This window comes from Scylla paramamosain, unplaced genomic scaffold (genome assembly GCF_035594125.1).
Source record: "Scylla paramamosain isolate STU-SP2022 unplaced genomic scaffold, ASM3559412v1 Contig12, whole genome shotgun sequence".
Classification (NCBI taxonomy): domain Eukaryota; kingdom Metazoa; phylum Arthropoda; class Malacostraca; order Decapoda; family Portunidae; genus Scylla; species Scylla paramamosain.
Genome location: NW_026973677.1, coordinates 1274881 through 1292500, shown reverse-complemented (window position 1 = coordinate 1292500; position 17620 = coordinate 1274881). Strand labels below are relative to the sequence as shown.

Genomic DNA, 17620 nt, shown 5'->3' with positions numbered 1-17620 from the left:
AGAGAGGAATAGAGGAGACCAGACTGAAGGCAGATACAGATTTCAACTGACGGCGCATGCGAGTAACGTAGCATGGCCTTTCTCGGGGCATCACAGCCTTTCTCAGCCTCTACTCCCCTGCAGGCACGTCGCTCTAGGTACGTGAGGGGTCTTGCTTTGATGTGTTGAGCTGCACGTGAGTTGTCAGGCCGTGTGTGGGGAAATGTGAGGAGTGGTAGGAGACTCGCCGCCACCACCATCACCGCCTAGCCATAAGGATTGTCTGTGATTGTTTGTTGCCTTGGTTTGCGTGTCATTGCAAAGAGGCTTATTGCCTTGGTCTGCTTCTTACCTTGATATTTGTGTCACTGCAAGGGAGTTTCTTTCCCTGCTTTGTTTTACCGTGATCAGCGTCACAGCAAGGGAACCATTACCACCTTGATTTCATTCTTACCTTGATCTGCGCGTCACTACACTACAACTTATTACCGTGATTTCGGAAAATCTTAAGAACAACGCACCCAAGATTATTTTCAGTAAGGTGTGCTTTCAAGAAGTGTAAGTAGTATAGCTACATGTCTGTAAAGGTTTTACTGATCGCTCCTTGATATTAAGGTTACAATACAATGTTAAAGTTTCTCCAGTATTCCCGAGATCCGTCCTGCTTACCTGTCCGTGCTGAAGTTACACTGCGTGCGTTCGTGCGTTGGTTTAGGTTAGTAACCTTAGGGGGGGTCCAGGGGGGGCGCAGCTCCCTTGGATAGCAGGGGGGGTCCAGGAGGGGGCGCAGCCCCCAGGTTATGTTAGGTTATGTTAGGTTAGGTTGAAAAGCATAGGTTAGGTTAGGTTAAAAGCATAGGTTAGGTTAGTGACCTTAGGGGGGGGTCCAGGGGGGGCGCAGCTCCCCTGGATAACAGGGGGGGTCCAGGAGGGGGCGCAGCCCCCAGGTTAGGTTAGGTTATGTTAGGTTAGGTTAAAAGCATAGGTTAGGTTAGTAACCTTAGGGGAGGTCCAGGGGGGGTGCAGCCCCCTTAGTTAGGTTAGGTATATAATTATTCTGGCATATTGGTTAAAACTTAAATTTTACCCCAAATTTTTTTATTCTAGGGAAATTTCCCTAGATTTTCAAAGTCCATTTATCGGTCTTTTATGTCCCCCCCAAAACCCCCGATTCCCCACGTGCCCCCAAGCTTGTTGGGGAAGAGGGGAAAAGATTAATAAGATATGTGTGGAGGTGTATTTCTTAAGAATTACCGTGATTTCTTTCAGTTCTTAATCTCTGCGTCATTGCAAGGGAACTCTTCATCCTTGATCCACCTCAGCCCTGATTGCGTCATGGCAATTAAGGGAACTCTGTATCCTTGATTCACCTCTGCCTAGATCTCTTCATCATTGCAAAGGAACTCATCCTTGACTTGTCTTTTATCGAAGATAACTCTTCATAGACATAGATGATTCCTAGGATGAGGCCCTAGTGTTCTTCTTGGTTATTTTATTTCATTTTTTTCAAGTTGTACAATTGTATCTTTCGTAGGCATGTTAAACGTGTTGGTGACTGGGTAGAGTTGTGGGTTGGTGAGCTTGTGTACCAGTAGATACATCCAACCAACCAACTTCCACTCTTTCAAGTAGGGAACAAGAAAAGTTACCCTTTAGACCAAAAAAGTTGTGTGCTCTTGTAATGTTTAGGTAAGGAGCATCTTCCCAGAGGTGTGGCAGTATAATGTAACCGTAACAGCTGTCCTCCCCATCGGCAGGCAGCAGCAGCAGCAGCCATGGTGTCTTTCCTCATAGTGGGACGAGCAGCTCCCCAGGTGAGGGCGGCACCGACCCAGCCCGGCAGCAGGAGGGCCTTGGTGCTTCCCATGGTTCACCCGAGCCAGGTGAGGCTGATCCACCGTGGCCCCTTTTGGCGGAAGCCATTCTCCCAGATGGAGTAGTTCATGAGGGACATGGAGAGGAAGTTCAAGAGAGACATTGAGGATATCCTAGGAACCTTTGCCAAGAATGTGAGTACTAACACTGAGGGGGGAAGTATGTATGGCCATATGTTAAGAATAAATATCTATCTCTGCATCCATTTAGCAGGCCAGCAGTGACACGGGTTGGCACAGACAAAGCACCACACATTCACAAACACACATCATTCACACTCTTTGAGCTGTCTTCCCCTGGTGGAGAGGGACAGTCTCATGGACCCGCCTACTACACCAGGAGCTAAGTCATAGTACAGCTGGCCCCACACATTCACACCAAGACCCAACACTTGTCTTAACATACATCTAATACATCTGTCTATTTTTATCTATATACCAAACCAGCAATTCCACATGAGATGTCCCTGACAAAGCAACGCACATTCATAGACACATCATTCATTCTCTTAGTCCCGTCATCCCCTAGTGGACGTCTGCTTGTCAGAAAGATTGTTTATTTGTGCCAGAGGCCAGAGTCATGCCACCAGGAGTGAGATATGAGAGTGTGCCATGCTTACTTGGCCTCAACATGAACTTTCCCACCACTGGTCTCTGCTTTGCCCTGCTTAGTCATCACACTCAAGGATTGCCTTTATGATGCAGATTATTTTTTCCCTCATTTTTTTCTTTCATGTAAGAGGGGCACTGGCATAGGGCAGCAAAAGTTATAGAAAGGCTCACTCAAGGTGCTAGTCCTTATAGAGTACACTCAAAAAAGGATCATCCAAAATTTGAACCATCTTAAAACTTCCATTTTGAAATAATTCAAGTCAAAAGAGGAAATACAGAAGCAGGTAGGGAGTTCCAGAGTTTACCTGGCTTGATATTCTTGATATCCTTCATGTTGTCCACACTGTTGTCACTAGTTGAAAGTGAACAGTAGCTTGATCTTTTTGGTAATGGTAGGAAGTTATTCCTTCCTTCACTTACTTTTTTAATTGCATTATTACCGTGTAGGCTTTCAAAGTTGATTATGAAGTTGCAAATTTGTGTTGTATCATGAACAAAACTTTTCAGGGTGTACCCAGTAACATAGTGACAGGTGCTATGTTGGGAACACTTCCAATGTATTGACTGTCCCTTGTTAACATTCAGAGCACGAGAAAACTGCTTACTGGATGCACAGAAAGTAGACAAAGAATAGCACGTTATATTGTTTTTAAGCTACACAATTATTCAAGAAATTGTTTAAAAAGTTGTGTAGATGACCAGTGGAAAAGTTGTACAGCAGTGAACATGTCCTCTGCCTCACTTTGGACTCACACTGGCAAGCTTCACTGGTAAATTCTGGAACTCCCTGTTTCTTCTGTATTTACTCCTGTCTGTGACTTTAACTTCTTTGAGAGGGAGTGAAGCTTCAAGACATTTCTCCAGGTAATTTTGGACTGCTTTCACTGTCTCCTTCAGGATCTGACGCCTTTAGTTTCTGTTACCCTTGGCCAGACCCTCAACAACACACACACACACACACACACACACCTGGGGCTTGAGGCAAAGAATTGTGTACATTAATGCTGCTTTTAAACAGTGAGGAAGAAATAGGTTCTCAATAGAGTGGTGAACAGATGGAATAGAATCTGTGACCAGGTTGTTAGTGCTGAGTCATTAGGGAGCTATGAAACAAGATTAGACAAATGTATAGATGAGAATGATCAGTGAAAAGTGATAGGAAGAAATTGGTTATTAGATAGAGTAGTGGATGAATCAAATAGCAAGTTTTAAAAGATTAGACAAATTTTTTGATGAGAATGGTGGAAATAGGTAGGTATGTTTCGTACAGGGACTCCCACTTGTAGGCCTGATGGCTTCCTGCCGTTTCCCTTGTGTTCTTTTGTTCTTATGAGTGATGGCTGAGTTGGGTTTGATTGGTGGAAGTGTTATAAGATTAGTGTGTCTAGTTTCCAGGAACTCAGCTGCGCATGTTGAGTGTAATGTTGGGTGTAATCTGTAATGGCAGCTTTGTTATGTGCAGTGTGTGTCCTGTACTGGTGCCTCTGTCCTGCTAATATATTTCTCCTTCTTTCTTTTGTTTGTTTCTTATTTTACTCTTGTATTTTTTCTTTTCATTTCTCTTTATGGTTTGTGTTCCATTTGTTTCTCAGTCTTTCTCATCTCTTTTTTTTCCTCTAGTGTATTTCTGTTCCTGCATTCACTTAAAGTTAACTGCATCATAAGCGCATCCTGCAGGAGGGGCAGCCACGGCAGAAGAGTCTCCACCTCCCTCCACCCAGTCACTCCCTCAAGGCTGTTTGAAGGCTTCTGTCCTCACTGGCAACTGTCTCACTCACTCATACATATTTCTTTATGCTTTACTTTCACCTTCCTGTGGCTCTCCTCTGTCTGGATGTTTTATGATTTGAATTTTGTTGTTGAAACCTTGCCTACTGTAGAAAATGGTGAGTCTTGCTTAGTGTAGAAAGTTTTGAAGTGAGTCCTGATGCTGTACCTGGTATGAGTCAGCCTGTGGACTTGATGTATGGAAGCCTTGCTGTGGAGAGCTCTGTCTTGCTGGAGTGTGGGAGGGGAGATAAGGTGAGGATTAGAGCATTCAAGGACAGGAATCAATGGACACTGCCATTCTTGTCCTGTGGGGGAAGTTTTTAGGAGTGGGCATCACACACTTATAGACGGCTGGATTGCTGGACAAACTTTTTATTTCATATCTTTGTGTATGCCATAAGTAAGTTGGCTCACTGGGTGTATCAGACATGTTCATGCAACACTCCTGGGGCACCAAACCACTCTTTTTACCTATCCTCAGGCTGTCCTACAACACTCTGTATCACATCCATTGCTTCTTGTTATACCAGTACTAAGAGACTTGGATGAAAAAAAGCTGTTTGGCAATGATTTCCTGTGATATCTTATGCTTGGTCTTTGCACAGGTTTTATTGCAAGCTTAACTAGTATGTATATTAGTTTTTATTTGATTTATAGCCATGAAATGTACTATGCCTTGGTTGCTTTAGTGTGGAGGGACTGTGTGAGGTGGAAGAGAGTAAGTGCTCACTGTTTTTACTCCCACTCAAGTCTTGCCTACAAAGGTATTCACTCCCCTGTGTAAGGTTCGTGTCTGGCCAGGAGGTTCTGAACCCCTTTGGTGAAACGCTTCACTGATACATCTGATGAAATGCTTCAGTACACCTTACTGATAACATGAGTGAGATGCTTCAATACACAACAGTTGCTAATTTTTGTTTAGTGTCAAAAGCATTTCATCTTATCAACTACTCACCCCTAACTGACTGTCTTCAGCCTCTCTCTCATTGGCACATTATTGCATCTCTTGCTATCCTCTACCACATTTTTCACACTGACTGCTCTTCTGATCTTGCTAACTGTATGCCTCCCCTCCTCCCATGGCCTCGCAGCACTAGACTTTCTTCTTTCTCTCACCCCTATTCTGTCCACCTCTCTAATGTAAGAGTTAACTAGTATTCTAAATAATTAATCACTTTCTCTGGTAAAATCAGGAACTCCCTACTTCTGTATTTACTCTTTCCTATGACTTGAGCTCTTTCAAGAGGGAGGCTTCATGACACATCCTCCAATATTGGATGACATTTTTGACACTTCTTTTGGGACTGACACATCAATAGACTTTCTCCTTTGCTCTTTTTGTTGCCCTTGGCCAGTGCCCCTCTTGTATAGAAAAATAAATAAATAAAATGAAAGTAAAAATAAAAAATCATAATGATGGCATATGGTGCACAGACCTGGTGGTGGTGAGGGAGCGCCTGGCATCCGTCAAGAACAAGGTGCTGGTGCTGTCTGGCAAGGGAGGCTTGGGCAAGTCCACTGTGAGTGCCATGCTGGGCCTTACCTTGGCCCTCGATGACTCCAAGGAGGTGAGCTGCACTGCCACACTCCATGTCACCCTTCCACTCACTGTTGTTTGTGTCACACTGACGGTGTCTCATGTTTAGTGCTGATTAGTTGAGTGATCAGGATGTGAGCTGGTGTTAGTTTTGAAATTTATTTAGTGCAGAGTGGTTGCTATTATTTATTTATTTTATTGAATATAGATGAAAAGTTATTGAAGTAGGATTGAAACAGTAGAAATGAGTTACTGAAGGGATGCCTGTGGTGTGAGCAGAGTGGACAGCGAGAAGAATTAGTGTATCAAAGATTTGCTGTGCTTTGTAAGAGAGGAATTGAAATGTAGGATGGTGAAAGTGATGAAATGCAGTAACCCATGGATATACTGTAGTAACTGTTAATTGTAAACTCAAACTCCTGCTTGCTGCTGCATTCCCTCTTGCCTGTGACTTGAAATCTCTCAAGAGGGAGGCTTAAAGAGATCTCTCCAATTGATTTTGGATATTTTTGTTCCTTTTAGGTACTGGCACCTTTAGTCTCTCTCTCTCTCTCTCTCTCTCTCTCTCTCTCTCTCTCTCTCTCTCTCTCTCTCTCTCTCTCTCTCTCTCTCTCTCTCTCTCTCTCTCTCTCTCTCTCTCTCTCTCTCTCTCTCTCTCTCTCTCTCTCTCTCTCTCTCTCTCTCTCTCTTCTTCTTCTTCTCCTTTGGTCAGAGCCTCTTGTGGGACGGGACAGGTCTGAACGCAGCCCTCCTTTGCTTAGTGAGCAGTGCAGTGATGCTCTCTGGTGTCAGTGAGGTTAGCTGCCCACTGTACTGAGCATCATGACAGATTGAGAGAGAACTTTTTATTGAGTGTTGCATGGCTGTGCATCAAACACTGAACACATGTTTGTATGTAAATAAGAATACATCTGTATAAAATGTAGTTTAGACATTGTAAGTGACTGACATAAAAAGTAAAACTAGAAAACTACCCAAAAAAATAAATATTCATTGACTGTAAAAATAAAGCATTAAAATTTATTACAAGTGGTAAGTTAGTTAAAAAATAAATAAATAAATAAATAAATAAAAAAATACCAAAAAAAAACTAAATGAAACAGTTAGTTAGCAGTGAAGTGAGTTGACCTTGACTCATGAACTATATTCTTAAATATTTGTGTGCCCCACTACTTTCCAAGAGCTCTGCTTGGAGTGATACAGGTTTTTAAGTGTGTCTTTATGGTTCAAGTGACAGATTAACAAATCTACTAATAGGAAAACCACTCTTGAGAACCCAGCTTATCATCTTTGTGGCCTTGGAAAGTAGTAGTGGTGAGACCAGGGTTCCTGAATATGGGCCAACACAGGGAGTCCTCAGTTCATGGCAATCTTCACTTCACCCATTTCATAATTACGTGCATTTTGCTTTGCTCATTTTTTAAATTTTATATATATATATATATATATATATATATATATATATATATATATATATATATATATATATATATATATATATATATATATATATATATATATATATATATATGTATATAAAATTTTTTTTTAATTAATTTTTTTTATATATATATATATAATTTTTTTTTTTTTTTTTTTTTTTCCAATAGTACACTTACAGTGGGGGTAGCAGCATGCCCTCCAATATGCTCACTTACTTTTTATAGTACACCACACACACATACTGCACCAAACAGTCTTTTTCTAAATGAAATAAAAGTTAAAACCATACAAAGAATTAGTGAACTGGTGAGTGTAGTGAAGGGATGCTTCATCATGTGGCAATAGACTGAGGAAGGAAGTGTGTGTCAGGTTCACTGCTTACTTAGGATGGTTCTGACACGCCAAAATAATGTTTATGATGCAGCCCAGGAACAGAGCTCACCACTGTTGTAATGTCACCCACAAATGTCTTTTAACTGCAGTAACACTGGCAAAACTGCACTGAAGCACAGCCAGTGCTGCTGCTTGTCTCATTGCTTCTCATCTGATGAAACAGAAAACAGATCACCTTAACAAAAGTACAATAGAAAATGCAGCTACTTATGGCTCACTCACTTCCAATATAGCCATACCTTTGCCACATTGCATTATTATTCTTCCCAATGCATTAAATACAATGATCTTACTTGTCAACAGCTTCATACTAACAATACATCCTGCATGTCACTCAACAAGTGGACAAGTGTAACTCAAGGACACCCTGTATAAGGATCGTGTGAGTTGTTCAGTCTTCCCGGTCATCCTTCCTGTGGTAACATTGCCCCTCCATTGTCTCCCTGGCAGGTGGGGTTCCTTGACATTGACATCTGTGGGCCGTCTCAGCCGCGGGTGTTGGGGACAGCAGAGGAGAAGGTCCACTCTTCAGGTGCTGGCTGGTCCCCTGTGGTAGGTGGCAACTTCCAGGTTCCTATGTTAGGTTTTGTACTGTTGAGGAAAATCTGATAACCTGGGATAAGCTTCAATGGTATTAGTGTAAAAGTGTGTGTGTGTGTGTGTGTGTGTGTGTGTGTGTGTGTGTGTGTGTGTGTGTGTGTGTGTGTGTGTGTGTGTGTCAGTCAGTCCTTTTTATTTATTTATTTTTTTTATTTATTTATTTTGTTTTATTTTTTTTTACTTGAAGATTTAACACTTCCATCATGTCAAAATAGTTTCCCAGTTTTCCTTTTTCCTTTTTTTCCCTTCTTATAAATTTCTTAAACCAGGTTAGAGTTTTCCCAATAGTACACTGTGGTGTGAACAAATGCTCCTGTTATTTCCCTGTAGTTGTGAACCAGAAATGCTGTTTCCTTTTTTTTTCCCCCCTTTTTATAAATTTCTTAAACCAGGTTAGAGTTTTCCCAATAGTATTCTGTGGTGTGAACAAAATGCTCCCGTTATTTTTCCCTGTAGTTGTGCACCAGAAATGCTGTCTCATGCGTCGTAGACGAGGATCTGGGTACCCGCCACCCAACGTGATACAGTGCCTTAAGTCCCTAAAACTATTTCGAAACCGAGGATCGAGAGGAGGCAAAAGTGTGGTGCGTCCCATCAAGGTAGTGACCTCCAGTGCCAGAGACGACCGCAGGGTGGAGAAGAGGGAATACAAACACTTTGAGGTGCCGAGAACGTGGTATAGTCTTCCCTCACTCCTCTTATTTAATGCAACGTCTCTGGCCAACAAGATGGACGAAGTGATTGTGACGGTGAGATCTACTTGTGCGGACATTGTGGCGGTTACTGAGGCGTGGCAGATTGTTCCTGAGGTGTGCACGATGCAGGACTACCGGCTCTACCATCACCTCAGGTCAGGGCGCAGGGGGGGGGGGGAGTGGCCGTTTTCTGCCGCTCTGCCCTCAGCCCCTCACACCTCCCTGTCGATATTCCTGCCGGTGTGGAGGCCCTGTGGGTGAGAGTCACGCCCCCCTCCCATCCCAGCAACACGGCCTCCATCATAGTCTGCGTCGTCTACCACCCCCCTCGAGCCGCCACTGCACAGTTGCTCACCGCTCACATCATCAACACTGCTGATGCCCTGAGGGTGAGGTATCCTGCTGCCAAGCTGGTCATCTGTGGGGACTTTAACAGATTAGATATCAACGATATCCTACACCAGCTCCACCTCACCCAGGTCGTGGACTTCCCCACCCACCAGCAAGCCATCCTCAACCTTATACTCACAGACCTGGGCCAGCAGTACTCGCCACCCAAGCCGCTGCCTCCCATGGGACGGAGCACCCACCTCTCCATACTGTGGTCACCCACACCCACCACCTCGACCCCCCGGTCAGCTGTCACCAGGACCCACCGCCCCATGCCTGACTCAGCCATGAGGGAGTTTGGGCAGTGGGTGACACAACACCCGTGGACCGAGGTGCTGGATGAGGAGGACTTCCACGTAAAATGGCAAAATTACGTCGCCACTACCACAGCAGCCTTCCACCACTACTTCCCAGCCAAGAGCGTCACAACGCACCCGTCTGATGCTCCCTGGATGACACCCCGCATTAAAAGACTCATGCGTCAGCGGACCTGGGCGTTCCACTCCTGCCCGGTCCTTTACAGGAAACTAAGAAACAGAGTAATCAGGGAGATTAAGAATGCAAAGGCAAGCTATTACCGAGACAAGATACACCACCTCAAGCTGACCAACAACAGACAGTGGTACGCTAAGATCAAAGCTTTGTGTGGCTTACAAAAGCACACTTCATCTCTTCCTTGCACCTCACACCTTCCTGCTAATCTCGCGGCTCAGGAGATGAACAATCACTTTGCTGCTATCTGTCAAACCTTTCCTCCCCTCCACACCACTCCGCTTCCTGCCTATCTGCCCGCTCCCTCCCCTCCACACACTGTCCAGGCGATGGATGTTTTTAAGAGAATACTTAAATTTAAACCAAGATCCACCACACCCACTGACCTTCCTATAAAAATTTACAAGGAATTTGCTGTAGAGCTAGCAACACCGCTATGCTCCATAATAAACGCCTCACTCTCCCAACACTCTTGCCCCACGGACTGGAAGACATCTTACGTCACACCCATCCCCAAAACTTCCAGTCCTCAGTCACTCAATGACCTCAGGCCAGTCTCTATCACCCCCATCCCTAGCCTTATTTGTGAAGATTTTGTATATGACTGGGCATACACCAAAATTTGTAACACCGTGGATATCAGACAATTCGGAAATATTAAAGCCACCTCCACCTCACATTACCTGACCAGCTTCTTTGAATTCATCCACAGCCACCTGGACAAGCGAAACACCTCTCTAGCTGTTGCTTTTGTGGACTTCAAAAAAGCCTTTGATCTTGTTGATCACACTGTTGTCATCAGCAAGGCAGTAAGTCTGGGTCTCCCTCCTAATCTGATAGCGTGGCTAGCCGACTTCCTCACAGGGAGACATCAGGCCGTTCGCTATCAGGGCTCTGTCTCTAATTTCCAACAGCTGACATGTGGAGTCCCCCAGGGGACCAAGATGGGTCCTCTATGCTTCCTCCTCCTCATCAACGACGCCCTCACCGACACCCCCCATCGCTGGAAGTATGTGGACGACTGCACCGTGGGCGTCCCAGTTTCCACCAAGAACCCGGACTACTCACCACTGCAAGCAATTCTGGAGCGACTGCAGACGTGGACAGAGGAGAGCAGGATGACCATCAACCACAGCAAAACTGTGGTGATGCATTTCTGTACCTCCTCTGTACCAGTGCCCCCTCCCCGGCTCACAGTGGGCCCTCACCCCCTCCAGGTGGTCCAATGTGCCAAGCTTCTCGGAGTCACGGTGGACGACCAGCTGACCTGGAAGCAGCATGTCGCCAGCACCGTGAGATCAGCTACCTACAGGCTGTACATGCTGCGCAGACTCAGGTCGCTGGGGACGCCGACAGATGAGTTAAGGGGGGTGTACCTTACCTTCATCCTCCCCAAACTCATGTACGCCTCCCCAGCGTGGTCCTCCTCCCTCACACACACTCAAGAGCTACAGCTAGAGAGTGTGCAGAAAAGGGCGTGCAGGGTCATCCTTGGCCCTGCATACACCACCTATGAAGAAGCCCTGACCACCCTGAGTCTGTCCAGAATATCCACCAGGCACCGAGAGGCTCTGGAGAAGTTTGGGAGGGGACTAATGCATCATCCGCGTCTCAGAAACATGCTGCCGCCCGACGCGCCTCGCCCTGTCTGTGCCACCAGACACCACAACAAAATAACGCCCCTGAAGGCGCCGCGCACGGACCGGTACAGACTCAGTGCGATTCCCACCATGGTGCGAGCCATCAATCGATAGTATTTCCCTCCTAGATTAGACTTACCTTTAGGATTAATGTTAAGTTTTCCCCATCCCCTATGTACATTTTCAGTTTGTCAACTGCCCAAATAATAAACCGTTTATTATTATTATTATTATTATTATTATTATTATTATTTAAGCATTCTTGTACTTCAGCCCACAGAGTTACAGTAGTTAAAATTTTTTTTTTTTTTCTTCTTAATTATCCCTCACATTAAGTATTACCTACCTTGTTACTCTGGGAAGAAACTCTGCTTTCTATTTTCATTTATTTTTTATTTATTTGTATTTATTTTTTATTTGATTCAGATAATTATTTGTATATGATGGATAAATACTTCACATAAATAATTTGTTGGCACACACTCTTCAACTAAATCATTTGTATATAACAGGTACTCTTTAGATAGATCATTTGTATATGACAGACACTTCAGATAAATCCTTTATATATGACAAGACAGTGTACCCTTTCAGTATGTGTCTGACAATCTGGCTGTCATGTCCGTTGGGTTCCTGCTCAACAGTGCAGACGACGCTGTCATCTGGAAGGGACCCAAGAAAGATGGTAAGTAGTAGAAATAGGTCACCTCTAGTGTCTTTGGTTTTGTAAGAAGAGGAGACCAGAAGCCAATTAAAGGAGCCTGGAGAAAGCCACTGAGGGGAAGACAGAGTGAGATGGAGGGATGAGATTGTGGTAGAACAGCAAAGGATAGGAGGCACAGAGGAACATGAAAGGGACAGAAATGGTTAACTGGAGGAGACTTGTACATGACACCAACCCTGCACTCACTCCAGGGAAATGGTCAAAGGAGAAGCGTTGCTGATTTTGTCAGTCCGTTAAGTTTTATGTGGAATCAAGAATTATCATCGTGAGGTTTTTTTCATTTCTTTTATTTCATGTATCTTGTTTACTTTAAGAAATGTAAGTGTATAAAGATGTTGGGTGACAGGAGAGTAATGTAGTTTTTAATGTTGAAGTGATTGACGAGGTAGTGTTTAAGCATGTAGCTGTGGATGTAAGACTGAATATATTGATGTGAGGTTTGAAATGAGTACAGTGGAGAAAGTGTGAGGGAAGAATTAATAGTGTTTGATGTGGGATTGCTTAGAATATAACAACATGAGATGAGGGAAGCTACAAGAAGCCCACACATGGCAGTCCCTGTATGAAATATACCCTTCCATTTCTACCTATCCTCCTCATCCAGAAATTTGTCTTTACTTGTCCTTAATGACTCAGCACTAATAACCTTTTTACTAAGCCTGTTTCTTTCATCTATCACTACTTGATAACCAATTTCTTTGTATCTCTCTTTCAAATCTAACTTTATTGGGTTTGAGCCTGTTGTTTCTTGACCTGTCCTCATTACTGACTTTCAGGATTTTCTTTCACACTTGTGATTTTCCTTATACCACTTAAAGACCTCCATCATTATCATGTGGGAATTTTAAAAGTAAGCATAAATGTTAGTTGACTTTCATAAAAGCATGCAGTGTTCTCTCCACATGCTGGTCATCTGTGTTGGGGCTGAGCTCAAGCTTGACACAATTCCTTCATCTTTGAGCTTGATGCAGTTCCCCTTTCTGTCTACAATGATAGCAGTCCACATACTCAGTTCATATGCACAAAGTAGTGCTTGACTCTGACTCTGGCGTTAATGTCAGTTTCTTTGGTTAGGAAGGCGGAGTTGTACCTTCCCTTCATGTGACTTGTTTCCCTCACCAGGAAGTGGCTCTGCTGGATGTGAGGAAGGAAATCACATTCTGCAGGAAAGTGAACATTCCCATCATTGGCCTGGTGGAGAACATGACCACCTTTGTGTGCCCCAAGTGTAAGGTGAGTGAGATGTGTGGTGCCTCTCACCTGTTCATTTGTGTGTCAGCAGCAAAGAGTGGTGGTGATGTAGCTGGGATCCAGCAGCAATCATAGACTCCTTGCAACCAAGACCACCTCTTGGCTAGGTGGGAATTCATGTGTGTTGTGTAAAGGGACAAGATTGATGGCGACAGACCACACCTTTCTTATCAATGGAAGATTTTTGGCAATACAAAAGTCAACCAGTTTAAATGAAATTAACAGAACAAAAAAAAAATTACACAATTTTTCTGCCAGGATGAAACAAAAATTTTTCAATAAGAAATCTTGCAAATCTTGTATTAGGTAAGCCATCTTAAGAGGAGTATGTCAGGCTTGTCTTATCTTGATGCACCATGAATTTCAGACCAAGACGGCCGTCTTCCCTGCCACTACTGGGATGTGACCCCCAGCTGGCAGAGGATACTGAGATGCCACTGCTTGGCCAGCTGCCGCTGGACCCCCGGGTGGCCCAGGCATGTGATGAAGGCACCAACATTCCGACACGAGCCAGATGCTGCTGTCACTCAGGCATACAAAGACATTGCAAACAGTAAGTGTTGTTTTAAATGGAAGATTCTTTATCTGGAATTCAATCTTTGTTCCAGGCCACCACCCCCACAAAGGAGGTAGTAAAGACTGTGTGTGTGTGTGTGTGTGTGTGTGTGTGTGTGTGTGTGTGTGTGTGTGTGTGTGTGTGTGTGTACACACACACACACACACACACACACACACACTGCACAAAAACATTGCCTAAGGTTAATTTCAAATTCACCTTGGTGCCTGAGTCTCTAATGGGAAGAGGATGGATCCCTCCTCCTACCCCAACATAAGGGACATTTGCAAAGGCTTACTCAAGTTTGTCAGCACAAGAGCCTGACACCACCGCCTCTTGTTTGCCCCTCACCACACCATGACGGCCCATCCCCTCCCCTGCCCCCTGTGCCTGAGACATTCAGCTGAGCAGATCAGGTGCAGACAAGCCACAGACAGAGTCCTACAGGCTCGTGTCCCATTTTCTATTTACATATGCTCTCCACTCAATCTAATCAGTGTTCCGTGTCAGTGGTCTCTCATTCATGCTGTGCCAATTGTTTGCACAATTGTGGAGAATATTATATGAATTTAGTTCATGCAAACATCTTGACTGGCTAATCTTGTAGCCAGCTTATCCCACATTAAGCATGTAGGGGTTGGCATCATATTAGTATGTGCAGCTAATCACACTAAAGGCAGTGTCACACAGGGCAAATTTCCCCCAGTATGCTGCCCATTTTTGCTGCCAGCTGGGCAAACTGAGCTGTCAGGAAGAATGGCATATGGCTGTGATACCAGACTTGCTGGGAGTATTTGAAATTAAATGACCACTGTACTACAAGCTGTACATGTTAAATAAAAATATATTGTGGTACTTTGAGTAAAACTGTCAACTATAAAACTTATAAAAATGAAGTATATGTGCCAGTGTGTGCTTGTGAAATTACTTACAGTGCTTATTTGACAACTGCAGCTGGGGAGATAAACAATGTGTTGTGAAGGAGACCCGCACTAAGTTTTGCTGGAGTGTGAAAGCTCGACACATTAATTGAGCTATAGTGGATCTAGGCACCATGTTGGCTGTAGGACCTACTTGCGCTGTTGCCACCTCAACCCTGGGGCCCAGAGTGACTGACCATGGCCAGCAGGGTGCAGCCACGGCTTGTAGAGGCAGTGCTGCACAGCCTATATGAGCTGCCAAATAGAGCAAAAGATTTATTACAAGATGTCAACATAACAGCCCAGTCCCTGTGTGATGCCAAACTTGCTGTGTCGCTGGTCTCACCAGCAAAACAGGCAGCATGCTTGCAGAAATTTGCCTTGTGTGATGCTGCCTTAAGTCCTCAGCCAGGCACTGCCTACAGTGGGACTTCCCAACACCCTACTGCTGGCTTGTTCACAGAGGAGATAGCAGGCACTTTTGAGGTGGTATTTATACCAGACAGAGTCCAGACTCCAGACTCAATGAAGTAGAATGGCTGCAGACTTGACCCTGATGGTAGGATTTCATATGATTTCACATGAGGCAGGTAGTCACAAGAACCATACACAATGTCAAGGAAAATGAGATAAAGTGTAAATAGAGGAGCAATGTAAAATAGAAGTGGTTTGAAATGTTGAAGAGATGATACATCTTTCTAAACATGTGGTTTTTTTTCCCTTCATTGTTGCACATCACCATCCTCCATTTTCCCTGCTCATGTAATCATATATTCTTTGTCCTCTTGGTTAATTTCTTGTGTGCTAATCTCTGGTCTCTTCCTAAATAATCAGCACAAGGCCATGTTTTATCACTAAGTCTCGCTGGTCTTCCCTCCCACTCACCTGTATTACTTTTTGTGCAGGTGAAGCAGTGAACTCTTGTTTGAAATCTGAGAGGTTTTGTGATTATGAATGTAGAATAGATATGTATGTTACCCTTTCCTTTTAACACTTTTCACTTTCATTACTTCTCCATTGCCAAGCTGATATTTATTTAGGAACAAGAAATGAACAAAAGATTTGAAGAATTAATAAATGGATACCTGCTCCCTTTACATCTTACTTTTCCCAGTTAGAATGATTTCAGTTGGCCTTAAGGCATTGCTTGTAGGGTTACATAGATGTCTTGGCTGCCTCTCTTGGAGAATGTCAGACTGATGCATAAGTAGATGGAATTTCAGTGGATGCACTAAACACTGTAGTAATGATTCAATGTTTATTTCAGAAATCAAGGAGTACTGTGACGCAGTCCCAAGAAGCCACTTGACCTGCAGCGGTAGCAGCAGCAGCAGCAGCAGTCATCACCACACTAACCAACACATTCTATAGAAAAGTCTTGTTATTCATGCAGAGGTTTATTTTACATTTACTTCTTAAATCCATATTATTAACATCAGTCAGTATTTTCTTTACAAATTGTGGCAGCCTTATTCATCATTCATCCTTAATTTATGCCAGAAAGTTTGGGTGAGAATAAAAACTACATATTACAACAGTATCCAACAAAGTAGTTGTTGCCTTGCCATCTTAAGATTTAGTGTAAGTTTAAAGATTTACCTGTGTTAATGTTTGGTCTAATCCTTCACGGTATCTCCTTGCCTTGGTGTGCTGAGGCTGCAAGGGGATGTAACTTGATAATTATGCAGACATACAGTATAAAAATTTCAGACTAAAGTGAGGGTTGCAACTTTTTTAAGGTTCTGGATTACTGGAGGCTTTGGCAACAATTACTTTGTTGGATGCCATTCCTGTGCACGTTATGAACCATCACGTCTTATCTTGGAGATGAAGGTTTAGTATATAATCGTGAATTGGAAAAATACTTTTCTTGGAGGTTTTTAGTATATAATCGTAAATTGGATAAATACTTTACTTTTAAAAAATCTTACAGTAAGTCCACATAAAAGTTAGCATACATTTATATGAAAATGTTACAAACATTTATATGAAAATGAGAGAAAAGATACTCAGTGATGTTATATATAGTGCATGACTTGTAGTGGGGATAACACTTGTATTGTCACTCTGGAAAGTCACTAACACCAAAAGCAATCAAGGAAATGCCAACATATATTCCATTTTTCTTTCTTTTTAGTAGATGGTTGCCTTGTGATGAAGGAACTTGCTCAAAAATATTTCCTAAAAATCTAAATGTTCACAAGTGAATGGTGAGTACGTTGTGAGAGAAAGATATGAACAGACAGGCAGGCAGGCATTTAAATGTAAATTAAATGTCAGTAATCTTTGGTTACTGCTCAAAGAATTAATGGCGTGGAAGCTTGTGTGAAGTCCCTGATGAAAGATAAATATACCAGCCACTGGATTCACAAAACTCAACAGGATGACACCCCCCCCCCCCACCCATTGTAGTATTTGCTGGACTGGTAATTCCTTCTTCCATACTCATCACTCTCCTTCTCAGACCTGTACTTCCTCTTCTCACTATCCCTTCTGCTGTCATCATGATCTCTGTGGTCACTGACAAACCTCCCTTGCCTGTGGTCAGAATATTCCCACCTGTGATCCCTGTAATTCCCACGATCCCTATAATTCCCATGACCTCTGTACTCCCCTTGATCCCTGCAGCCTCCTTCCTTCCTGTAGTCTTGATGCCTAAAGTTGCCTCTGCACTGTCTGTTGCGGTCAAATCTGTCAGCAGGGAGTATTGGCGGCTTAGGCAGGCTCTTCTTGCAGTGCTGGAA

General features: G+C 43.5%; 2 protein-coding genes across 16 annotated transcripts in view; one reads left to right on the top strand and one right to left on the bottom strand.

The window, feature by feature from the left end:
* Positions 1 to 72: 72 nt before the first annotated feature.
* On the top strand, positions 73 to 16314 carry LOC135097116 (cytosolic Fe-S cluster assembly factor nubp1-like). Its single transcript, XM_063998872.1, is given in 10 exon segments — positions 73 to 137; positions 1972 to 1988; positions 5670 to 5803; positions 8059 to 8160; positions 12020 to 12110; positions 12524 to 12561; positions 13272 to 13382; positions 13768 to 13797; positions 13799 to 13953; positions 16144 to 16314. Coding segments are annotated over 10 exon segments (762 nt in total). The 3' UTR covers positions 16163 to 16314.
* Positions 16315 to 16774: 460 nt separating this feature from the next.
* The window catches only part of LOC135097122 (GTP-binding protein 10-like), an 87012-nt gene continuing 86166 nt past the window's right edge, over positions 16775 to 17620 (bottom strand). For all 15 annotated transcript variants that reach the window (XR_010265390.1, XR_010265392.1, XR_010265393.1 and 12 more), the window contains one exon: positions 16775 to 17614. Coding sequence is in view for 2 of the 15 variants with exons in the window: in XM_063998879.1 (XP_063854949.1) it covers positions 17252 to 17614 (363 nt within the window). In the remaining 13 variants the exon portion in view is untranslated. The remainder of the gene's footprint in view (positions 17615 to 17620) is intronic.